Source organism: Platichthys flesus, chromosome 14, assembly GCF_949316205.1.
Source record: "Platichthys flesus chromosome 14, fPlaFle2.1, whole genome shotgun sequence".
NCBI lineage: Eukaryota > Metazoa > Chordata > Actinopteri > Pleuronectiformes > Pleuronectidae > Platichthys > Platichthys flesus.
In genome coordinates, this window is record NC_084958.1 from 12,200,299 (window position 1) to 12,227,187 (window position 26,889).

Sequence of the window (26,889 nt, forward strand, 5' to 3'; positions counted from 1 at the left end):
AAAACAATCACCTACACATTGTTTCAAGATTTTAACAACCCTCAGGGAAAGTGATCGAGACAAAATGGCAGCGAGTTTACTAATAACAATCTGAGGGTTGTGACTCTGCCGGATCCACCTTGTTTCTCTCAGCCAATCAAAATTCAAGGGGAATCTTTCAGCGTGGTAAAATCCACAAGTTGATTATGGCAGGATGGACAAGTCTACATAAATCAATAAGAGGCGCAACGGCGATCGATACATCTCTCTGGAAAGGTAGCAAACCTGAGTGAAATGTCCATCGCATCGATTTTACAGTTTAGCTCGGGATCGATGCTCCGAGCTGGAAAAAGTTGGATGTGGTGTTTGATAAACACATCGAATCAGCTGCCTATTTTCTATAACAATTGGTTTCACTTTTTCATCCGTACAGTTTAACCGGGTAATAGGCTCCAGGAGGAGTACTGCAACTGTCTTAAGAGAACAGAGCATTGATTTTCATTGTTGATCACAAGGTCGTAGTGCACCACAAGGGGCTTGAATGGACGTCCTCTGTGTTTTTCCGCTATAGACCGAGGAGTTCAAAGTGGTTTCGACTCGCTCCCGTGCACACCCACTTCACTAACGAACTAAAATGAAATAAATGAATCCTCTCGTGTTGGATGTGGGGATGTGGATGTCACAGGGGGGTAGCATACAGGTTAATTACAGCAATCCAGAGAAGCATCATTGAACCGAAAAAGATCACACAGACACTCAGCAACACACACAGCAAATCCCACAAACCCCTGTTGCATCATAAAAGCTCCTTTGAATCTCTGTCCCTTTATTTACATGGCAGTTTATATCTGATTAGCTGTCTTCCTTCTCGTATGGCATACATTCAGCATGAGAAGGCGTTTAGGTTCAACAGGATCAGAATATGTTGAATAAGTAAAGCCCCCAACCCCAGTCGCCAATTTTGAACTATATGGGATTGTTGGATCTAAATGTTGGGACAGTTTAGATGAGGTAGGGATGCAGAGACACGTTGATATGGGACAAAGACTGGGAGGAGTTCTTACCCCATATCGCCAAACTCAAATCCCCCCCATTCAATATATGTCTGAACGTCTCCAAAAAGTGACGTTTTTTGAGGATCTGACTTGCTCAACTCAAAGCATGAATTTGACCTGTTGTTCCGAACCAATTATAAGACCTTTGTCCTGTCTGTTAGAACAAAAATGAAACTTCACTTCCTCTCATTCCCTCAAACATTTTTGGTTAAGGTAACGACATGGTCACTGGATTACAATACCTCAAAGTGAAGCCACAATAGCTGCTGGATTCTTTAAGATTTCACATTAAGAAGAAAAAGAAAAAGGAAGAAGAGAGAAGTTCACTTTCCTGTACAGAATATGTATAGATATTTATATTCATATATGTATTTATATATATAGGCGGGGTAGAGTATTGCAGAATTATATTGCATGTTAATCAATAAACCTAGACAAAAAACAAGCTAGTATACAGTATGGGTTGTTCACAAATGTTACCTTTTCAGTAAAGCTCAGATTATTTCACCACGTCTGCCTCAGGGTTACAATCAGTGCGGACCGAATCGCTGACCACCTCCCAGATGTTTCAGGGGAACACGTCAGCGCCGCCGTCGGGATGTCAAACCAGTCACGCTGGACGAAGCAGTGTAGAGAGTATGTGAGTCCATTCTCCGCAAAATAGAACCGAAACGTACCAACAAACTCACGCGCACAAACTTACACCCACATATATACATACACACAAACCAAATATATGGCTTCTAACGTTGAATCAAGGCAGTTAAATAAATGGCAATTTCTTCTATGTTTCTTTTTTAGTTGATACAGACACAACCACACTTTGTGTTCAAGCTCAACTTTGGTTTAGGTAGATACATTGAATATAATATCTGTCCGTACTTTTTTCATCAACTATTTACACATCGATGTAAGATCGACCAGCGGTCTAAAACGCTAAGTTCACTACTATTTTAAACAATATGAAGAGCAATGTGTTATTTTGCTACGACAGCTTATACAGAAAAAATTACACATAAAACACTTTTTGAACGCTTAAAATGTCATTGTCATTTGACTTCAAGTCCCTGATTTTCATTTTTAAGTCCAGCTCCTGCTAGATTGCATTGCATGGATTCTACACAGTATGCAATAGTTACAATAATCATACGTTTCTTCATATCTTTACAGTAAAGACAGCAATATACAGTAGGTGTTTGGAAGCAGAGTGTAAGGGGTGATACTAAGACTAAAGGTGCTGGCACAGTAGACTAGACCAGTTCAACCTTAAGTTATACATGTTTAATTGTATAGACTCCTCATAGCCAAAGTGTCTCAAGACTTTGAATTGCTCTTTTCCTTCCGCTGACACCGCCACACAGTGCATCCAGACCAAATGACTGGTGGCGAGGAGCGGTAGCTGATTGGTCATTTAGCAGGCTGACAGATCAGCTGGACTGACCTAAAACAAACAGATTCTCCTACAAAAAAGGCATCTTTCCTGAACTCTACCAGGGTCACAAGTTGGAAGACAACCGGGATCTGGCAGAGTCTAGCTCTGGAAGGCTGACAATTGAATCTTTCTTGGGAACTCCAGAGTCTGGAGGTCCTGATCCAGCAGCTGCTGCTACTGCCCCTATCCCAGCAGGTCCACCAGGAGGCGGTGTGGAGGCAAAGGCCACCCTCTGTTGAGCCACTGCCGATCTCCCTACCCCTGAGGATCCGGGCAGGACTGAATGAGAGGGCTGAGGGGGGCCGATGGAGGTGTTGGAGGTGCGGGTAGAGGGCGAAGGACTGGGGGCTGCCGAGGCAGCTTGTGTTGTTCCCTCCTGGGGGAGTGAAAGCTGGGAGGCAGACATGACCCGGGTGTCCTGACTCAAGCTGCCTGTATGAAGGGAGTGGGTGCTTTTGTGTGAGGCATGCCTCTGGTGGGTCTGTGTGGGGCTGGGTGCATGATGCTGAACTAGGGACAACTGGGACCCAGAGGGTCCTGCACTCGCCATGTACTGGAAAGTCCGTCCTGGGGCTGCGAGCGGGCTTTGGACCGGAGGGCTGGAGATTGCAGATCCAAACGCCCCTCCGAGCGTCTGAGGTGGTTGAGACTGAAGCGGGGACATGGAGACTGGGCTGGACATGCTCTGCATCACCTGAAACCTTCGCACCATACGAGGAGACTGCAGCGTCCCTGGGCCCACCAACGGACTTGCCATCTGAGGACAGAAGCTCATGGCCACGGCCTGCTGGAGGGTGGCGATAGCAGAGCCTGACTGTGGCTGACCAGGGGGAGCAAAGATACCGCCAATGGAAGGGGTCATAGACATCGCTCGCGGCCGCTGCAGGTCCACCAGCTTCACCATCTCACGGTCATACTTGACGATCTCCTGGATCATCTCATTCTCCCGGTTGTTGAAGGCACCAGAGTTGAGATCATGCTGAACCTTGTGCATCAGGATGGAGTTCTTTTTGCCTGCAGAGACAAACAAATGCTGTAATTTTTTACAGGTACAGGCAAAAATGAGAAAGGACAGGGAGGACGAACAGCAGAACAAATATGTGAAAAGAAGAGGATTTTGGAAATGGAGAACACATTTAGAGGTAGATATAGCATATGATGTCCTTCAGGGCAGGTACATCCTCCAGTAGAACAAGCCCAGAGGAATGGACGTGTCACCCTGTACTCTCATCTAGTGTTACAGTGTCCTGTGTCTCTCTGAGAAAACGGCACAGCTCATTTTACTGCCTATTTCAACATTAATATTAAGGAAACATTTCCTGAGTCATCATTTTGTTTTCCGAAGATGGAGTTCAGTTCAGAGAACCCTCTGCGCTTTTATTTAAAAACAATATATATATATATAATATGCAGGGAATCTTCGTTTTTAAATGGTCCAATACAAATATTACATGTTATTATATTGCTAATCATATGTTTGACAGCATAAATGCAGGAGGATTTGTTTTGCTCATTCAAGACTGTGAACGTAATATTTTTTAATTCTTACCTATGCGGTCGAGTCGGTCAATGGCAACAGTCTCAAAGGCTCTTCTCATCATGGGGTATTCCTCCAGCACCTCATTAAAGTTGTCGACAGACAGAGAGTAGAGGCGACAGTAAGTCTCTGCCCTGACGCTGGCTGTCCGCCGACCCCTCGTCAATAAACAGATCTCTGAAACGAGGGAACACAAGGAGCAACCACTTAAAAAAAGATCTTAAACACAGGAAAAAAAGGTACTTGGCAGCCACAAACTGTTTCCTTACCTCCAAAATAAGAGCCATCCGAGAGCTTCATTGCGAGGGTGCCCTTGGTGATGACGCTGCAGACTCCGTGCTGGATGAAGTACATTTTCTTTCCTATCGTGCCCTCCCTTATGATGTAGTCGTGTGGCTGGAATACCTCGAAACGCAGCTTGGTCAACATGGCTGTTACAAAGTTTGGCTCCGCATTGGCAAACAGTGGCATGGATGCCACCAGCTTGCGACAGTTGAAGTTGACAATTTCCTAAGAAGGGGTACATGCAAGAACAGAGAAATACATCAACGTGGAACCATGGTGGTACACTGACGTGTCCTTGTGCATGCATGAGTAAAAGTGTGAAGTTGTTTCCCCTATATAAGATTACAAGCTGATGCCTGTACATCGACACTGGGTGTCTTGACGTGTGTTTACCTCTCTGAGTGGCTCACTGAGTTCTCCCAGAATGCTCTCCTCGTCAAACATCTTGCCCTGGTACCTGTGCTCGTAGTAGTCATGGATTTTCTGTCGGAAGTCGGAAGGCAGCTTGTGGAAGGACATGTACTGCTCCACTTGCTTGTACTAAGAGATAATGAGAGATAATGTTCTGTTAATGCAGTGCACCTATTGATTTAAAAAATGTCCACAGATTTTTATATTAACCCAACGTCAGCATGTTAAGCAATGCATTATGGGAGCTGGTGATTTTCCATATGTTCCAATGCATATCCTGTGACAACACACAGTATATGTCTAAGTATGGTCTGTGTAGCACCGACACGATAGAACACATGCCTCTGTTCATTCTGTTGAAAACTGTTCAATCACATCATTGTTATGAGGGTGGCTTATATTGATTCAAACCCACCGACACTGTCCTAATTTTGGTAAATACTCACTAGACCACAAAATGCATAACCCTCCGCAGCTGAAAATAGTGCCCGGTAAAAGCCTTGTTACTTTCGTATGAGTCATTTTTGCTAAAACCACAGAGCTTGGCTGTTTTTGGATGCTATTAACATCTAAGAAGGGCAAATGGGCGTGAAGCTGAGAGACAGGGTGAAGAAGAGGGGGGAAAACAGATGACAGATGGACTTTGTTGATTTATGATCTTTTCATAAATCAACAATCAGACAAACACAAAGATGTAGAATATTGACAGCCTCCTCCTTTAAACACACATGGGGAATAAATACACAGAAACAAAGACATGAATAATTTGTTGAACAAGTTTCAAAGCACAAGGGATCAGATCCTGTGTGTTCATGAATAAGTGTCAGTAAGATGTGCACTTCACATAAAGTAAACACAGTACGGAGAAGTCTTTGTATATTGTAGTAAGGCACCTGAGAAATATTTTGAGATTTCTCAGGGTTTGAACTGTAACATATTGTGTTTTCAATGGTCATCTTTCGAGGCTGTAATATATATTACTCTCGAAGTTCCTTGTCTTATCCTCACATAATATTTCATATTAACACCAACACAAACTAGACTCAAATAGGGACACAACTTATCAACGACACATGAGGCGTTATCTTATTTAAGGATGATGCGTCCGTATTTCCCTTGCATCTCCTTCCAGTGAGTGAGTAAACAGAGTCAATACAGACAACCACACCAAACAGAGCCGGCTCACGCCCTTCAGCTGTCGACTGAGAGGAACACGCTCGTTCTTTGATCAGTGCTATACCAAGAAGTTAATCAATGCCAGATCAATAAAACGTGAACGGTCCGACACAGCAACAACACAAGCAATCAGCTTCTATTGTTGAGAAATGCTAATCACAATCCATCCACAGTGACCAGCGACAAACAGAGGACTCCTGTACGTGGCCGGGTTGCAGAGAGGGGGACTTGAAAGATATGGAGGTTAACGGAACGGACACTAAACTAAACACTTAAAAAAAGATTGTACTGCTTGTACTTTGTTGTCGGACTTCGTGCACTGCAGCTCAAATGAAAAGCTCGATAAGACCAGAGCTCAACCTCGCACCTGTATCATGCTCTCCGGGTATCTATTTTAGGAGGTGTTGTGGCAGCTCCGCTCATACACTCGCAACTCCAACTGACTGAAGAATCCTCTGTATACCCCCTTTATCCCACCATCCCTAAAACTCCATCGTGTGGTGGATGAACGCCACAGAAGCTGTCGGCTGGCTTCAAGCGACATCCCGCTCCTACAGTCGGTTTACCTCATCAGAGCAGAGACCCTGCAACACATCTGTAAGGTCCAAGGTTCAAGCAACTGTGTGTCCTAGTCAAGACCCCAACCTAAAAACAACAAGAAGGGAAAATACCACCACTCCATACTTCATTCACACAGTGCATCTATGTGCACTGATTTCTGTACCATTAATCCAACAGACACAGCCAGCAGGGGCAATGTGGAGTTCAGTTTCTTGCCCCTGTTCATAGATACAAGCCCTCTACATGTGCCTGATTTCTTTTTTTCTTTTATCTGCACGGATTGCCTGTCCTGTGCTTTTTTTTCAAATTGAATTATTCTTCAGCGCAGCCTACATTTCCATCCCTGCAGTTGGGTCCTCTTAGCTCAAATCTATGGCAACTGCATGTGACCCCATCTCCAGGGGGGAGGGATTTCACTTGAAGAATTTAGGCAGTACATGCAACTCAAGTGATATGATGTCATTTAAAATATGTTGGCCACTTCCCCTTGTACGAAGTGAGACCCCTCAGGAGCAATCTGCACTGCTTTTCACTTAGTCCCAACTGTCATGGCCACCAGCGCCTGATAAGAATTCCTACATTGGAAATGGTTTAGCTCTTTGTTTGCAGAAGGAAAACACATTTGAAAGAGTTTTTCGCAGCGCAAGCCGATAAAATCTTCACTTTTCTTCTTCAAAGCACAGTGCAGCAGGATCATAATGACTCCACCACAAGTCACAGCAGATCATTTTGTCGCCACAGTTACAAACACTGGGTGAGCACATCCACATCGGGATGGAGTTGACGGTGACAACCATTGCCTCCCGTTGACATCCACTCTGCGTCCCACTGCCACAAAACATAAACATGAATAAACCAAAAAATGCAACATTTGAATTATTCAGCATCTATACGGGGGGGGGGGGGGGGGGGGGGGCAGCTCCTGTGATTGGGTTACGCAAGACTGAGTCTCACCTGCATGAGTAACTCTGCTTCCTGACATCTGCAAATGGAGATGGGCCTGTGGAAATGACCCCGTGTCATAGCTCTCTCCCTGACAATATCAAAACGCTACAGCTGCTGCGAGTCTCAGAGAGCAGAAGTGCTGATTGTGGACAAAGTGGAGGTGTGGTGTGTCCATGCGGGGGGGTGGGGTGGGGTGGGGGGGGTGAAGTGACTGAGCAGCTCTGGTTATACACGACAACTCACTCCTGCCAACTGTGGCTCGGCTAAGTTGGAGAGAATGAGGCAGCAGAGGCCTGACTGGACTTTTAGATGGTGGCGTTGAATGACTTTGATGCGTCTCAGTGAGCCGGGTCCATTATCTCCCCGGCTCATCTGGAATCTCTGCTGCGTCACGGAGGAGAAGCGGCGAGCGAGTGTTTGTCCGGCGCATACCGTGCAGCGTCCAGAGCGGACAGACAAACGCTTTGCTGACATTTTGTCATCTAAAATACTGTTTGGAGGAATGTCCATGTCGTTGTTTGTCATTCAGAATACAATGTATGAGGTTTTGTTTTGTTCCTTTCCTTTTAACTTCCCTCTTTCTTTCCAATACTATCCATTGTCCTCCCTCTCCTCTTTCTGTTTTGTATTCATTCTAATCTTTTCCCTTTTTCTTTCCTTCCTGTTTCTTTAAATTGACTTCCCCGTCCTTTACTTTTCTTTCATTTCCCATCCTTTCTCAGGGTGTAATTTCTTACATTTCCATTTTTTTTGTTTTAAACCCTTCACTCTGCCTTTCCTCTACTATTTCGTTCACCATTTTTTTCTTCCATACCCTCTAATTTAATGTTTTGGGTTTTTCCATCTATATATACACTTCACTTTCTACCAGGGCCTCTCCTATCCCTCTCCCTCTCCCCTTTTCCTCTACCTCTCTCCCGCTCATTCATCCCACAGCTTCTCTCCATTGGAAATTCTAATTCGGGTTCATCCCAAACGGCCATGTAGATGTTTAATTCATTCACTTCATTCCCAAGCTATATCGCCTCATTACATTACGAAGCACATTCACCGAAGAGAAGAGAATCAGATAGCGCCGATTCAGAGCTTGTGTGCAAGACTTCAGTTGGAAGATGTGTACAGAGGGAGGAACAACACACTGTGGGGTCTCACGCAGTACAAAGACTCATTAAATGAAAAACCCATGATTCAGTCAAAGGGAGTGACAACTAAAGGAGACTGGCTGATAGGGGTTCGTACATCAGACGTATTGTCTACTAGAGTAGAGAGTATGATTTGGCACCCCCACAGGGACACTGTTTTTGTTGTAGATGTAGGGGAACAGGAATCTCTTTGGCCACTGTCTCTGCACAGTCAGCCCGGTTCTGGGTAATTGGAGCGATCAGTGACAAGAAGTGTTGGCTAAGAGAAGACACACGGCTGTTGATGGTGTCAGCAGCACAAAGACGGAGACGGGGAGGAAAGAAATCGGTGTTGTGTCCCGTGCGGTGCCACATCATGGCTGAGAGCTCAGACTGGTGTCTGCTCTCTGACTGAGACTAGCCTCTACCACTTCAAGAGAGAGACGCTGATTCAGTGTAAAATCCCTGGCGAGGCCATTAAGAGCAGATAATGGATGCAAAAGGTGTGTTAGTGCAGAGTCATAGCTTCCGCCTTGAAGGCAGAGTACATGTTTTCGAGGGAAGACGGAAAAATCCACAAACAGAAATTGCTATCTATTATTTTTCTATGACCTATTCTTCCCTTTCCCGTAAAAACAACATCTCCAAAAGGTCAATAAGCAGATAACATCAGGAGCCATGTTTTCAGCTACTATAAGTCTGCAGACCTTTGTCACACTGTGAGGTTTCCAGGTTTTTTCTTAAATATGTCATGTTTAAAATAATCAACTAGAAGTTGTTTTATCCTCACCCAAAACTTAAATCGGACTAGATTTAAAATAGTAAATATGCATCTCATTAATATTATCAGAGAGAGGAAATAATCAAATTGAATGCATAAATGTGTTTGTTTCACTGAAGACACATTCTGACCTATCACACTTAGAAAATCTAATAAAAAAGTATTTTTAAGAGCTAAGGCTTTGAATTATTTGTGACATATTTGCTTTTCCTGCATTGATAGGTCAAAACATCTGGGGTGAGAAAAGCAGAGGTGGTGTCTGCAGCTGCTGAAAGATCTGAATAGTTTAGCATGTTTGTCCAACTACACAACACACTAACCCCTGCTTAAAAAGTGTCTGTTAAAGTTTAAGTTGTGCAGAGGAAACAATAAGTCATGAAGCATTTATAAAAGTAGAACTTCCACCATCCTGACAGCTGATGTGAATAGTGTTGTCAGTCGAACAGATGTCAATCACGCAGTACTACTGTACATGTCAAATGTACGTCATCTTGTCAAACCATGATTACGAACGTCTGGGCCAGAAAAAAAAAAGGTGTCAAGAATTGCTGACAGTTAAGACAAGTCTAACTACAGAGATGTCAACAGACTGATGGTGAAATGACTGCAAAGCCACCATCAGTGCATCTAAATAAAGTCCTGTTGCTTTTATTCTGTCGCTGGGGCATGAATGCAGAATGAGGCAGAGTCTGATCAGGATGAGATATCTGAGAAAGCTTGTGAACGAGTGAAAAGTTTGGGTGAAGAAGTGTTTCTCTTGGACAGATGTGCAGGTTTGCAGGTAAAATATAAACAGAGATGAGTTCGGACCTCGAGATTTCAAGGAGCCATATTCAATTTTCGTGTTCACCAGAATTACATTCCTAAATTTGCCAGGGGTGACACAAGTGAGGCTGCTTCTATCTCGGTCTCTCTGTGACTTTGCACTTTGTGTATAAATAACTCACAGCTCTCTGCACCAAAGCCACCAAACAAAAAATCCTCCCTATATTCCACCTGCCTGCATCCTGAGTCAGATATTACACCTGGGCTGGAATAGAAACATCCACACAAAGTGAACCCGGGCCTCACCGGGGCTGTAACAGACTGCTGACAGACTTCTTTGACTGAAACCTTCTAAAAGAATAAAACATGACACTCCCAGTCCTTTTATGAGGTGTTGTAAATTCACCCAGCAGCATCTACTCACTGTCATGACTGGCACTTTTCTGCTCTGCTTGGTTTTTTATTTCCTTATTATTTTTAAAATATCCATCTTGAGCTCAAAAACTAATCCAAGCAGAGCAGCAAAAAAAAGACACAATCAGAAAATGTCTAAATGTGAGTGGATACACTCGGTATTATCAACAAAATCCTTACTTTCTTAATTTAACCTTAATCTGAATAAAATACTGGCTGTTTGGGGATTAGTTAATTTAATTTATCACAGACCCTAAAAAAGAGAGTCATGCTACAGTCCCAATATGAAACCACATTTAAAGTCATTAGATTAGAATTGTATTTGAATCCAAACTGAATTGCAAACCATGTATCAGTCTCCTTCAAATGTATATTTTTTTCCTATCTATGAATTATTCTATACTATGTCTATGAGGAATTAACGATAATAACATGGACACATGAATCTGCATGTGGATCTTGGGTCATGCCTCAGCCCAGCCGAAATGGCTTGGCAGTTTTTGCGTACTGACTAATAAACAATCAAACAATAGAAATTCAATGTCGATGGTAAATATACGAGACCTAACTCAGTGTTCCGACTGGTTCCTCACAGATAAAACACAATGGATTTCTCTCGGGCTTTTTAACTTTCCATTCCAGGAAGCACACTAAAGAAGAAATCACCAGTCAGCACACAACTTGCTGAATCACCGTCTTCTGAAACATTTATTGAAAATGATTCAAGCATCCATCAACACAGCTGATAAAACCCCATGAAAAGTTTCACACAACTCTAGCCAGACTATATCCATCTATGTCAAGCTGATGGCGTCCAAATATCTTGCAGTGAACCAGGACGTGTGTCGACAACAAAGCCCTGCTGTCTCCCACAGGTTTCCCCTCCCCCTGCTCCCTGTAAAAGCCGGTTAGCATTAGCACTGAACCTCTCAAGGACACCACCAACAAAGAGGAGAGGAGAGACAGAGAGAGAGAGAGAAACAGAGAGAGAGAGAGAGAGAGAGAGAGGGGGGGGGGAGAGAGGATGGATTCAGGTGGAGATGTTTAAGAGGTTAAGGGAAAAGGGAGGCTGAGATCATGTACAGAGGGATGTAGTTAAAGGTGCATGAGAGATGATAGAGAGAGAGAGAGAGAGAGAGAGAGAGAGAGAGAGAGAGAGCAAGAGAGAGAGAGAGAGAGAGAGAGAGTACAGGTAGATGGAGTTAGTGGGTGATCAGGGGGAGAGAGAGGCAGCCATGGTTGCTTACGTCACCTTCAGGATGACATTGGCAGGACACACAGGTCTGCTGCCTCATCAATTCCACTGTTGCCCAAGGGGACATAATATCTCTCTCCCTCTCCCTCTCCCTCTCCCTCTCTCTCTCTCGCTCTCTCTCGCTCTCTACGCCCAGACCCTGGCGACGTGGCTCTACCTGGCCGAACACACCCGCAGCCTCTGATTGGCTGCCGAGAGCCAGCAACACTCCCCCTGCTCCCCAGCCGGCGAGACTCTGCTTGGAAACAGAGAGGCTGCGCTGTTTCCACCACTGAGCCCTGCTGCAGCACTCTGGGCCGCTCGGATCCCCATCATGGCTTTGAGAGAGATGTCTCATACAGTCAGAGGGAAACAAACTCTAATGACAGCAAACAGTGCGTGAGTGATTTAACAGGAGCTGATCATGTGGAGGAGAGAGTGTGTTGGCGTGACGTCATACTGTTGCACCACATTACAGCTAGTTATGCACATTTATAACACTTGTTAGAATATGTCATATTCATTCTATAGAAATCCTGCACTGCAGATTAATGGGAGACATGAGGCTGCATTAAAATTCCCAACCTCCGCATATACGTTATAATGTAAAATCAGCTGCAGCGTAAATTGACCAAAGAGAAGAGGAGAAATAAAAAAACGAGACAGGCATTAATGACTTGCACCATTGTTTTGATCAGCAAAGAGAATAAAAAAAAAAACTGAAGGTTATTTAACCTCGTTGACCTTCCCCATTGGGCTGGCCAGTACAGACTCATTGGGAAGTCACCAAAGACCTTGTCCCCCCTGATACTGATTCCACCATCCAAACTCTTTGTTTGGTGGTCTGTGGTGGTTATTTGCTTACCATGTTACTGTGAATACCTCCAGTTAACACCTACCGCTGGAACAGAATGGAAATCTCAGTATGCAATGTTCGATGTGGTTTATCACATCTGGCTGATACCAGACTCATTTAGTATATACCCTGATTCTGATGTAACCGATCAAATGTAACCGATCAAACCCTGAAAGAAGAGCTTTTTTTTTCTTCAAATGGATTCCCAAGGTTTCCAAAAGTACCATATATATCATGATATTTTTGTGAAAATGTAGCGAAAATGACACACAAGACTCCTCAAATATATACTTTTGAGTATTTCAGAAAGACAAACGTGTTGAGAACATGGAACAGAGATGATTTGACGAAGCTCCTCACCTTTTCCTGATACTGCCGTCTGGAGGAGTCCAGGGATTGGATGAGAGCCGTTGCATGGCCAATAAAAACAGCGTAGCAAGTAGCTCCTACAATCATACTTAGCATGGTGAGCCAGATATCTGATAGACTCTCCGGGGCCTGCCGACCGTAACCGATGCACAGCATGTGGCTCATTGCCTTGAACACAGCAAAGGAGTAGAGCTCTGACCACGTGTCGTTCTGTAGAGAGATTGAAAAAAAGAGGCATAAACAAACAGTTTAGGTGACATCAAGGTCACACATAAAAAAAAAAGACATGTTTTGTGGGTGAGTGGTGGCAGAGACAAGGGAAGCAGAAGGAAGGCTTCGGGGGCAGCAGGGTCACGGAATAGCACTTACACAAATGAGAACTCAAGGGAGAGAGTTGCACTGGAAAAGGAAAGAGGAAGGAAGTGAAAAGGACATCAGGGGAATCCTTCGGGGCCGAATCAGTAAAATAGAGATGGATTGGAAATCATTTCCTCAAAGAGAACTGATAATGAGAAGTTATTAAATATGGGCTTTCAGAGCTGTGTGAATAGAGATCAGCTACAGGTGGTGACAGCTCGGCAGCAGGCACGCGGCTGCCTTCATGGAGCTTTACAAAGGGGTAGACCTCATACTGTAATTTATAAAAAACATCAAGGGGCATTAATCATGTTGTTGGATCAACCCTCTATACCTCTATCACATTTTTAAATAATAGTTCAGTGTTATTTCCCTGCTGCAAGAGGCATTTTCTGATCTTTCATCCTTAAAAATAATATAGAATTGGTTCAAGGGAACAATCCCAGGCACAACATAGCGGCCTGTTCCTCTGCAGAGATGTATTATGACCAGTCGTGATGGACGACATTAAAGAGCCATGCAGCGATAGAGGCACCGCTCCATCGTGAGCAGAGGAAAAATGTAGACCCCAAAAATAAATATAGCTCCACCAAGTGGGCTGAGACTAAATGGTGTATGTGAAAACAGAAAGAAAACAACGGAGTGAAACAGATTGAATAATGGATGAACGATGGGCACTTTGATTCTGAAATAGCACGGGCAAAAGAGAGCGAGCGAGAGAGAGAGACTATATCCTCACAAGTCTCCACAGGGGTTTCAGTTTGGGAACCATCCACTGCTTTGCTGGTAATCACCATCTCCATTAGCAGCACATAAGACCGTTTGAAGTCAGCTGACGATGCGGTGGCTTTAAATTTATCATCCGGTGGCTTGAGCTTTCTTTGTGCGCGCTGTGGCAACCTGGCAGTGCAGCGGGCCTCCTATGCAAGACGATTCTCAAACTTGAGAGGAGCGTGCCGTCAGAATAAAGGTCTGTTGCTGCACAGCAGAAGTCGTGCTCACCGTGTACCATGCTGTGAGTATGAAAGTGTTAACAGGTGTGTGCGGCGGCGGATGGTGTATGAAGAAAAGGTCACGATGTCGAGTCACCGGTGAGATTTTATGATTAGAGCTGCACAGAAATACAGTCTTTATTTTCTTCTGCACAGGGTGATGCATAAAGTGTTTAAAGAGATAATCAGCATTTTCATTTCTGGTTTCTTAGGTCGCAGCTTTATTTTAGCATATTAGCAATGCTTACTTTTGATAATCAGCACCAAGCATGAAGTACAGCTGAGGCTAATGAGAGTGTCCCAGTATGGAAAATCGAATCCACATTGTTGGTAATAGTTGTCGTCACATTTAAATCTTAACCATGGATGTGAAACTGCTGGTAGCGCTTGATAAAAAAATAAAATAAGGAGATTGCCAAATTCATGGGCTGTGTCCTAGTTCAGGGGCGCAGTCGGCCCATGAAGGAAGTGGTCTTCACTGGCCGGGTAGACCACAAAGGCCAAACTCAAGTATGAAAGTCTTGTTTACATACACTTCGTAGAATGTTTGAATTCTGTCTGGTTGAGTTGAAGCATGATAGTCAAGCAGTCTCAGCGCTTGCAGCCTGTTGCAGCTTTCTTTACTTGGGAATGGGAAGACGTATTTGACGGCTGTATCTGAAGGAGCCTTCAAAATGCGGCAGCAGTCCCGCCGCTGTGACGCAAATGAGACACATATTTGTAACTTATCCTCTGGGGACCATGACTTTCTAGACAAGAGTTCATGGTGATCCATGTGATAGTTTTCTCATTTTTCAGTCTGGACCAGAGTGCTGCACTGGCCTAATATCACCGTCCCGGGAGTCAAGGCACTAGCAAGGCTAAAAATGATGAAGAGTCCAAAGACCTGCACAAAAGATGAACTTTTGCTCTGTTACACACTCCCTCCCTTCACAGAGGCCTGATGGACTGAGTCTCTCTATTCGAATGACTGACGGTGCGGGAGAAATGACAGAGAGAGGAATAAGCAGATAATGAATAACGGAGCAATCCAACCCACTGAAAGACCAATCTTTTCTGTGTGGCCAACAGGCGATAAGCTAGACAAATATCAAACGATAATTGACGCGCATGTAACAAGGCCTCTGCCCCGGCCCACCAGTTTAAATTACAATAGCTTATCTGAGCTTTATTCTGCAGTCACCTCTGTCTCTCTCTCTCTGCCTCTGTCTGCCTGCAGCTTCACCGAGTGTGGTCTCTTTATAAACTGTGGTGTCGAAAGTGAAATGGGTTTTTACTGGATGTGAAAACCATCCATCCCCTTCCCCACGACAGTTCAAAGGTCAAAAGAAAAGTGGCATGCGGTATGAATGATTGACAAAACTGTATTACTGAAGCACTTTGAGTGGTTATCAAGACCTGAAAAGCTCTATATAAATACAAGCCATTTACCATGTAATTACAAAGACCAGAAACAACGGGTTTCAGTCCCAGTCAGCCTGCCCAGTTTCAGCATATTTATAAATTTCTCTTTAATAGGCGTGACCTTTAGTGTAGCTGCTATATCAGGTTAGCGGTGTCTCCTGCTCCAATAGCCTCCTGGTTTCACATGTACAAACATGAACATGGTGCTTCTAAAATGTCGATGTCAATTGATGATGTTGTAATCTTTCATTGCCTGCAGTTAGAGTTCATATGCACTTGTATAAAGTATAACACACACCTTACAGGTACTCTCACTATTATGAAGACCGATTTTTACATCTAGTTTTGAATATGAATAAGGGGATACTGCGAAAAAAGTTATTGCTGTAAAATCCGAGCTCTCTCGCTGTCATAATGTGCAAATTGTGTAAATGTTTAATGTTCTGTATTCATTTAGCGGGTTTCCAGTCTTATCAACCACTCAAAGTCCCATTCATCCATTCACACAGCACTTCCATACACAATATAATGCTCTTTCTATCACACTGCATTCATACACTCTCAGCACAGCAGTCAGTGGACACTGCAGACTGGGATCGATCCACTGACCACCTGGTTCTTGAACAACCCTCTCTACCTCCAGAGCCGCAGGCAGAGGTGTGGTGGACACTTTTAATTAGACTTTAATTAGGCTTCTGTATTGCATTACTGTCTGAGAGGCCATAAGGTCAGCTCCTGCTGTTCAGTCTGTGTCTGTGTGACTGAACTGGAGAGTGCACTGATGGTTTTGGGAAAGGGTCCCAGTCATGATGTGACCTTTGTCCTTTCATTGTGAACACATCTAACTTAGAAACTGTCGCTCAATCTTCAGAAAATTTTAGGTTTAAATTGTTCTCGACATAAATAACGTCACAGCAGCTGGAGTAATGTGTAGGTCGGATACTGTAGCACCGCCTGTACTCTGCACAGTGAGATATTTTTAGAACAAAAACACCCGAGCTGCTCTGGGAGTGAGATAATCACATCTTTTGCTCTCCTCGCCCAGGAAAGAAACATCACCTCATCTCTGGTCCATTTACAGAGGTCGGACAGCAGCTTTTACTTTTCATGTTTATCAGCTGTTATGGGTCTAGTGTGCGTAGTTCAAATCCAATTCAGGACTTCCAGCAACAGACCTGTAAAACTGTTTAGTCAAACCATAGCTGTGGTGACTTAATATAAAGATGTAAAGTGATTAGCAGCTCTTCTTCTCCAGCCGAGCTGACCATTAGGGTGCAGTGTCATCATTCTGATTCTGCTGTCTCTAACATAGATATTTACTTTCTTGTGGCAGTGCTGCATAAAACTAATGCCAAATATAAACTAAATGAAAGAAATGGCTAAAAGTTTGTGTAGAATGCAAAAGCCGCCTATTTTCCCTGAGGTATCACAGGTTCGACTCTAATCACTGGTCCGTCGATGTCTTCCAGAGAGGGGTGCGAGTTCTGATGGATGGCCTGGCCTGCTACACAATGGCTATGGTTACAAGCTGTCATCCACTCAATAGGGGGGCAGTCGCAGGTGGGTGTAGGCAGCCTGTACCATGCCGGGCCGGGCCTGTAGTTTAAGAGTGACGGCTCTCTGGAGACTGGCTGTCTCTGATTATACAGAGGGTGTGAGCAACAGAAGAGTCGGGAGCCTGTCAGCCCTGAACTTCATCATGCTGGACCTCAGACGCTGCACTGTGCACACTGCACACCCATCCTCCTCTGTGTCCTGTTTTTAAACATGAGTTTTCTTCAGGTTTAAGTCGTTGTGCTTGCGGTAATACACAGGGAAGGTCAGCACTGTTGATGCATACATACATGAAATAAAAGAAGGGCTATATTTAGAGACAACCAACTACTATCAACACATCATCACAATTTCTAGGTGATAAATATAATGTGTGAAAACTGCCTGTTTTGCTTGAACGGAGAAACAGAAGAACGTGATCGTGAATGTTGGGTCATTCTGCATGAAATGTCTGAAACAATCAATCAATTATTAATAGTTGTTGATTAACTTTCATTTCAGCAATAGTGGTGTGAAGATATCTTTCAGCTTCACTATTTTGTCTGTATTTTTTAATTCACAGAGACGTGGATACAGGAACTCAGTGACTGATCATTTCTTTGTTACACTGGGTGTCGAGCGTGTATTTCATTTTAGGCTGAACACTTACAGTTCAAGGCAAAATACGATGGAGTCTGTTCTATAACATCAAAGACTTGGTTTGGATTTGGTCGAGAGTCTGCCTCAGGGACAAGCGGCCCCACCTGTTCTGATCTAAGTCTCTAAATGTCTAAATGCATTCTGGGTGCAACATTGATATAGTATATGGAGTTTAATTATTTTTTATAATCCAGAAGGTATTAATATGAGTATATTTTCTGAAAAAAGATGATTGTTTTAATGGTGGTAAAAAAAGAAAATCCATCAACCTCTTTTGCAATCATAGAAAATATTAGAAGTATTTTTCCTCTTTCTTTTCTTTTTCTTATTAAATATTCTATGAAAGCAAAATCAATCAGACCCTAAACATCTGCACATTATTGTTGCTGAAATCCTGAGTCATAGGTGTATTATATGATTTGGTCAATGTTATAAATGTTTACTAATTAAGTAAATAAAACGAATGAACAGCACCAGTAAAAAAGTGTTGTATGTCCCCGTCCGGCACATTACACGCAAAGGAACACCTTCCTCTTCACCAGGCTGTTTATTCTAATTGTCAAATTAACTCTCGATTATTGTACAGTAATAGAAACTGCTGCCATCCAGGAAATATTCCAAATGGGAAAAATGTACAAGCAGTCAGGTTCCGCCCTGGCAATGTCGTAGATATGGACCAAATCTGTTTCAGCACTAGTTGGACCTGTGCCTCGTGTCTGGAGTGGTTTGGTCTCCGCTTGCTGAGTAAAAAGCTGGGCTGACAGACAGACCTATAAACAACCAGCTTTTATCTCCATGAGAGAGACATGGCAACAAAGAGCCCAGCTGCCTGGTCAAATACTCCCCCGAACCCTCTGCCCCCCCCCCTTTATCTTCCCTATCATCCCCCCACTATGCTGAAGAGGAGGCATGGGGGGGATCTAGAGGTGCGCTCAAATCTCTCTTCTTCACATTCTCCCTGTCTCTGGGCTTTACGTTGTTTTCCCTGCAGATTTTTTCCTCCTAAATATGTAAGAGCATATTGCAATAGACATCACTTAGGTTAGTAGTGGTCCTGTGAACAGTGCAGTAGACTCTTTACAAAGCGGATCCCACTAATCCAAATTGGAGTATACTGTATAAAACTATCCCGGATAGACTATAGCACCCTTCTTTTTAAGCCACGCAAATTATATATATCTGTGCATTAGCCAGTTCAATTGTAATAGCTGTAATCTTTTGTTGAGCGAGTTTGGGCTTTCAGACATACATTGCCTAACTCTTCCAAGGAGATCTCTTCCTTCATGTCCTCCTTCCAAGCTTTCAATCGGTCCATGCAAGATTCAGTTGATCCAGATACCAGCAAGTTGTACAATAAAGAGATTTGTCCTCTAACTGAAGATCTCTGTCGGGGAGCTGTTGATATATATATAAACAGTGGTGTGTTTGCGTATTCTCAAGCACATCATCGCATGGCAACAATCCGCTAGCATCGCCAACTTCCGGTTGTGTACATTTAGGCTTAAAACATGGTGTAAATGACCTTGTTCTGAGTTAAATATGAACGTCAGGGCTTGCAGACACTTAGATGACATCACACCAACTGACTCAAACACTTCACCCACCCCTTCATCGGCATAGTGGTGAGTCGATAATTAATTTTTCGGTGAACCTTCCCTTTAAGTTCTTCAAATCTCATCATAGCATCACCATTATACAAATCCCCAATCTTACTTAACATGTTAATAGCCCATAAGTGAAATCCTGGATCAGCTCTCGCTTCTCTGAAATAATCATTACCCCAGATGGGATTGGAGGAGGAAAGGCAGTGTTTTACCTTATACCAAACATTAATCATGTTCAGGACAAAGGGATTCATTGTTTGTTTCTTGAGATTCCTAATGTTTGTGGAGTAGATATATAAATTCAGTGGGGGTTTAGATGTAGTTGATATTGCTTCAATGTCTATCCAAGTGGGGGACGGAGCTGAGGAGAAATAGAACATTAAAGTACGCATAGTACTTTTGGAAAGCTAATAAGCAATTCAATTTAGCATTCATTAGGCTTGTAAGCAATCTACAGTGCTAATAATTATTAGAATTGTTATGTGAGTCTGTGCTGACACTGGTATTTTATCTTGTGGCTAAGAGCAGCCTCACTGATCCACTAATGTGGCCGTAGACTGTTCATCTTGTTTCAGTGAACTGGACCTATATTTAACATTGCTTATTCTTTCAAAGCAAGACTTGAAGAAATTACCATCTTCTTATCATTGACACTGCTTTGTCAGAACTACATGACTAAAGATAGGATTGAATTACTGTTAGATTTTTGTGAGTAACACATTTTGAGTAAACCCATTTTCTGGTCTTTAAAACAATACGAAGCTCATTCAAACAAAAGATTGCTCATCTGTTTATATAAGCACACGGATCATTCTGTTTCATTAAAAGACAAGAAAGGGTTTATCCCCCACATATTGACTGACATCCATCCAATATTTTTTGATTACAGTCAGACACTTCAATCAATATCTGTAACCACGATCAGCTCTTTCCCACTCAACTCAGGATGAAAGATTTAAGTCCAGTTTTGCACACATACCTCCATCTTGTTGAGAGACACCCAGCAGTCTGAGGGGAAATCCTGCAGCATGGGAACCAGGAACTGTAGACAGCCGTCCCAGTGACAAAGCAGCAGCATCATACCGATCAGGTTAAAGATCCGCATCACAGCACTAGCCAGGTCATAGGTCATATGGAAGATCTGGAGAGAGAAGGTAAGACAGGAGGGGTAGTTTAATCTTTAGTTAGAGTCATTCAGAAAATGCTGGATTTAAGGAGAGATATATACTGTATTTGTATTTTGTTTAAGAAAATCTTAATTTATTAAATTCATATCACAACAGCAGCACTCAGCTCCAAAGTTTCTTTTGGATTCTACCAAGTTTGATTAATGAGGCGAAGAGACAGACTCCCATCAGCCCTGAATCAAACACAGCAGGAGTAGGTAGGACATGTATTAAATAGAGACACATGACATCAATCAGAGTCTAAAACATCCACACAGGGTCCAGTCATCCACAGACAAAACGCTCACGCGAGCCTGCGGCACGAATACAGACTAACAAGGCAGATGTGCCAATTTGTACAAACACACACATCCAAACACACAGGATGATGGACAGGGACCATCATGGTCCTTAACAACTGATAGTCCGTGCTGCCTCACCCATCAATCATTCTGAGTCACCGGACAGTCACTGAGGCCAATCACATATCGCCTCACTGACTTCAACAGACCACTCCCTGTTGCTGCTTAAGTCTGACGGCTGCTTTAACACAAGAATTACATTTATGACATGTACATCTAGAGCTAACAGTAGTTTTCATAGTAAGAGCATTGTCTGATAAAGATGACTATGAAGGAATTGGTGGTTTCCTACTTAGCACAGTTGAGGGAGACGTGATACTCTGTGTTGGCAATGATCAGAATGAGACTAGAATCACATGTGTTGATCTTTCTGAATGCTGCTTTAACCTTTATAGGGTCAGTAACTGACAATTTCTCAAATATTTTTTTACCGAGGCTGTATGAGAGAAAGCGAAGTAGACACAGTGCTGTTGGTGGATGATGTATGTGTTCAGCACCATGGACAGCTCAAACACAGCTACAGGATCTAAAAGTATTTCAGACTTGTTGATTTTCAAAATAAAATGATGGCCGATAAAGTCCAAGAGACCGACATTGCCTGTGTCAGTGTCTCACACTCCACTGCATCTCCGCTCTCATTCTCCATGCATGCCATGTATCATTTCCCATCATGCAACACTATGTGTGTGTATGTGTGCGTATGCCATCCTATCTTCCGAAATCCAATTATCCAAAGGTCAAGTGAGCAGCCGAGCCCCACTGCGCTGCTCACCACTGAAAAATGCCAACACCATGCTGCAGATGCTGGCATAAATGAAAAGTCGAGTGATCTGATGACATCTTTGGTCCGCCCATCTCCCAGGCTGTTCTCCTTCATTTGAGGAAGGAGTCTGAGGAGAGGCTGGAGCAGGGGCCCCGACAAAGTTCATCCCTCACTGAGTAAATAAAAGCCAAGTGGTCAAGAAGGGCAGGGCTGTGTCTTTGAGTTCAATGAAGTGACTTTACCTGGCAACAGCACCCCCCTTCACATGCAGAGCCCTAAAGTCAGACCTCTGGAGAAGAGATACCTCATCCAACTCTCCAAATGCTTTAAAAGATCAATTAGTGACATATATAATCGCAGTCAGCAGCCCCCGAGTGCTGCATATTATCATCACCCGCTACTCCACCTGCTCTTCCTCTGGCATCTTAATTGATTAACTGTGTTTGGCCTAGTAACAGGCTGCTTATTAGACCGCCTGGTGCTGCCTGTGGGACTGTCAGGTCAGACAGGGCAGCAGAGGGGTAGGGGGGAGTTGGTTGACAGTTACATTACTTAGAATGCAAGGTTTGTTGAAGCTCAAACATCATGCTGACATAACACATTTCTCACCAGGTGAGGCAAAGAGGCAGACTGTTGGTTCGCTCGCCAGCCAGCAGCAGCATATTGGGGCTAAATTGTCAACTAGATTGGGTGTTTCTATCCTCTGTGGCTAAACGTGATGTGATAAGAGTTAATATAATGTAAAAACAGGCACAGCTTTGAAATGCATGCTCTTACCTCCTCCCATTGGTGAATATAGCGTATTAATCTGGAGAGCCTCAACAGCCTCAGAAGACTTAGGATCTTGGTGAAGCGGACGATCCTCAGGGCCCGCGCAGTCTTGTACACCTCTGAGTCGATTCCCTTCTCTACTATGAGGAATATGTAATCCACTGGGATAGAGGATACAAAGTCCACAATGAACCAAGTCTTAAGATACGTCTTCTTAATGGTTTGAGGGTCCAAAATGATGTCTGAGTTGTCCTCAATGATGATTCCAGTGCGAAAGTTGAGCACCAGGTCCATGAGGAAGAAAGTGTCAGAAACCACATTAAAGATGATCCAGGGCGTAGTGGTCTCCTCCTTGAAGAAGGTGATGCCCACAGGGATGATGATCAGGTTGCCCACCATAAACAGTAGCATTGTGAAATCCCAGTAGAACCTAGAGGGTGTGTGCATGTTTTGTTGTGTTGTGTGTACATGGATGATGTGTTTACATGTGTGTGTGTTTAGAGTACAGAAGGAGAAAAGGGGGGAGAGGGAGTGGAGGAAAAAAAGACAAAAATAGAGTCAGATAAGAAAGTGTAGTTGCTGTGGAAAGCCGATAGGCACAAGAGACTTCCTAGGAGCTGCACATAGCCTGTCTGAACAGGCAGAGAGTAATGAGAGAAAGACGTGCTGAACTCTAGTTTCCCCGACAAACGGAACTTAATTAGCTATTCAGGATCGACACAAGTTTCGTCCTTTCTACTTATCCCTTCTGTATTGTCAACACTCGCTTTACGACCTTCTTATTTAAGGTTTGACTTTGAAAAAATAGGGGAAATAACAATACCGTCTATGATTTTAAATCTTTGTTTTCATTTTCTTCAGACCTTGTTAGAACCAAATATGTAGATGATGATGGTGAAGTTAATCAAACACTGAAATATACACAAAACTTTTTGTTATTATATTTTATTCAATATATGGACTATTCATGAGCTATGTGTCACTATTTTGCTGAAAATAGTTTGCTATCAAAGACAGGTACAGCCTATGTAATTTTTTCAGAGTGATTTTATTTATATTAGGGGGAACTAAGACCTATTTGAAACAAATAGACTAATCTGGTATATGCTTATGGTATATGTTATAGAGTCTCAATCAAGTTTCTGACTAAATAGGGTTTATAGGTAATACTCTAATCCTATAAAATGAGTATAAGTTAAAAAGTATCATACATAAATACATTTTAAGTAGAGGGCCAAATCCAACACAGGGTTAATTCGCACCAGGAGCTTGTGTTGACCTTGCAGTGCACATGGAGGCCGAGGAGGCTCAAGCCAGCAGTGATGTGGCAGTTTGGAGAGTGGTACAGACGGAGAGTAAAAGTAGTGAGGTTGTCAAAGGAATCTCTGCAGGACAGGTGCAGCGCTGAGTCATTACACTGCGACTTATGCAACAAGCTCTGACTCCTCCACTCCACGGTATGACAACAATAACCGCCCTGATGATGATAATGATGATGATGTCTGAGGAAACTTTGCTGCTTTAACTATGCATTCATGCCGAGGGCAGATTGTCTGTGTTCTCACCGTGTGGGGGTGGTAAAGACAGGTCTCTAGAGAGGCCTGTTGTCAAATTACACCTCTGCAGTTGGAGACATCTCTCAAGTTATAGCCTTCAGGGGTCTACTGAGAAGGTGTTATATGATGCAGATGGTCCACATATGAATGGTGTTGTGAGGAAGGGGGGTGGGGGCCTTAGAATAGATTGAATTGGGTCGGGGGGAGGAGGTGTGTGTGTGGGGAGGAGGGGTGGGGGGGGCTAAAGGTGTCGCGCTCAAACGCAACTCCAATTTGGACGGGGAGCTGTCCGCGCTCTGTGGTGCTGAAACCAAACCGCGCAGCCCACAAGGAAAACCCCCGGATACATGGTTCCCTGGTCCAAATATAATCCAGCGTCTCTAACACGCGTCGAATAAATGCCTCACAGGCTCATTTTACTCAGCCATGGGTCGTGGATTTCCCTATAAAAATTAATTTTCGGACAAAACCGCTGCCGGGTGACACACTGGGTTATCAGTGCCGAGCCGTGATCAACAGAGCGCATCCGTCATTAAAATGCAGGATCCGGAGAGTCGAACAGGCGTCTCGAGTGAGCATCCTTGAGGTTTTCGCACACTTGGCTCAAGGTGACATTCCATTACTGAGTGCATCGCGCACACAACCACACACATACAACACACTATAGCCTATACATCCTGCCAGCATGGCTCTATAGACGCAGAGAACGGCTGATATTACAACGAATGTTAACTAGTTATTTGAAAAAAGACTGAAATTAAGTCGGGTTAGCGTCAGAGCTCTTTGTTAATGTGAGCGTAAAGTGGATATGTGTTAGCAGGCCGGGCTGGTGGATCATCCCAGGCACGCTGCTGTACACGCGGAATAGGATTTGTTTACAACACCGAAAAGACGCTGCTAAAACAAATCAATTCGCCTGACAACAGGTTGTTTGGGGAATAATGGCAGCAAGTTGCGATGCACTGATGCAATTCTCTCTCTCTGCCAATTTGTCAGAGTGTGGAATGAAAAAGCAGCATCCTTCAACAATATAACTATGCATGTGTTCCCATGGAGCCACCGTGGTTACTCACTGCAAGTAAGTTGTAGGGGACAATGGGGACCCGCACTGGCCCCTCATGACTTTCAACGTGCAGCAAATGGCTGCTCCAGCTCTTACCTGAAATCGCTGTACGGGTGGATAATCCAATTTCCAGCTGATTTTACCCTCTCCTGCTCCCGCTCCACCGCCTTTTGACTACCATACATGCGTAAGGAGAATTTGTTAACTCCAGGCTGAAGCATACTACTAAACTGCCGCTGCATGAAGCTGGCTTGGCTGCCCTGTTCCCCATCCTCGGCGGGCACAATCGCCGGTCCATCCTCCGGCTTCAGGAAAGTGACAGAGTTCCTTGGCTGCTGGTTCTGAGACGGGCCGTACAGGGAGGACGAGGCTTTCCGGCTTGGTGCGTTGGAGAAGGACACCTTGGAGTCCTTTTTCTCGTGGACACCGCTGGACACCGGGGTAGTGCCGGGGTTTGCGCTCTCTCCTCCGTGCCCCCCGGTCAGGGACCCGCCTGGTGTGATAGAGCCGTCCATGCTGGCTCTGGTCGAGTTACAGGCTCCGCGCTTGGCGCTCCCTGCGTCCTCGGCCCTCCCCGACCCTCCCGTCTGCTTCTCCTGCTTGGAGATGATTGAGCGCAGGCTCCCGGTACCCGAGTCCCTCCTGCATTCTCCGTTTTTGTTGCATTTCATGCTGGAAATTGGAGCGACGCTGTTGCAAACATCACCCGCTGTCGCGGTTAGAACCTCGACAGCGACCACTGATTCCGACGCCTTCGCCCCAGATGCTCTGCTGGTCTCGCCGCGTCGGGCAGCATCGCCCGCACAGGGTGTCTGGGTCTCGGCGGCTCTGGAGGCAGCAGAGGGCCGTCGGGCGGCAGGAGCTTCCTCTGTGTGCGTAAGGCAGGGCTCCTTGTTGGAGTTTCTCCTGGAAGCCGAGGACGCGGCTCCCCCTCCTGGCGTAAAGTTCTTCATCCTGATACTGCCTCCTCCTCCTCCACTTCCGCCACTGCCGCTCCCCCCGGCTCGGCGCAACCGCGGATGCTGAAACTTGGACTCCTCTTCTCCGTCCTCCGTCTCATCCATCACGACGTTGCTGGCCGCTCCGGACTGCTTACCGCTCGGGGCGGCGGATGTGCCGGGGTCCAGACAGTTGTGGCTGCTGCTCCTTTTGCACTTGGACGCGACAGCCTTGCCCTTGGGTGCACTGACGCGGCTGTAACCACTGCCGCCCACTGCCTTCTTCTTCATGGTGGCAGCAGACGCCGGTGAAACCTCGTTCCTGTCTACGACACTAAGCAGATCACATTTTACCTCCAATTATCTTTGACGAAAACCAATCAGATTTTAGTGGCGCAATGGAGAGTAGAAGATAGAGGGGGAGAGAAAGGAGAGGTGAGAAGAGGGAGAGGAGGACGTGACTTCTTTGCAAACTATGAGCTTCTACTTTCACCATGTCATCCTGTGACAGATGCTCTGGAATCAGACTGACCGACACGATTGATTGCGTCAAATACCAAAACTGTTTTCTTGTCCCGCTCCGAGATCAGTTCAAGTGCAGTTCTTTACGAGGCCTCTCAGACAGGACCCTTACCTCAAGAACCTTTATTTTTAAAAAAACTACACAAGAATAGATGCTTAAAATGAGGTCAAATCAGGTGCATACTAACATCAACAGTTTAATTAGCACGCTTTAATGACAAGTTAAAATGATGTCATGTGTTTTAGAAGGTGTTTTCAATGACACACCCCCATGAAT

The 26,889-nt window shown here is 44.3% G+C and overlaps 1 protein-coding gene across 1 annotated transcript; it reads right to left on the reverse strand.

Moving 5' to 3' along the window:
- Nucleotides 1-1,442: 1,442 nt before the first annotated feature.
- LOC133967828 (potassium/sodium hyperpolarization-activated cyclic nucleotide-gated channel 2-like) lies at nt 1,443-26,414 on the reverse strand. Its single transcript, XM_062403489.1, has 8 exons — nt 25,249-26,414; nt 22,540-22,963; nt 20,451-20,612; nt 12,913-13,131; nt 4,682-4,828; nt 4,273-4,513; nt 4,016-4,180; nt 1,443-3,480 (listed from the first exon to the last, which is right to left on the reverse strand). Exons 1-8 carry the CDS (start codon nt 26,379-26,381, stop codon nt 2,531-2,533), a joined length of 3,441 nt encoding a protein of 1,146 aa, XP_062259473.1. The 5' UTR covers nt 26,382-26,414; the 3' UTR covers nt 1,443-2,530.
- Between the last annotated feature and the right edge of the window lie 475 nt (nt 26,415-26,889).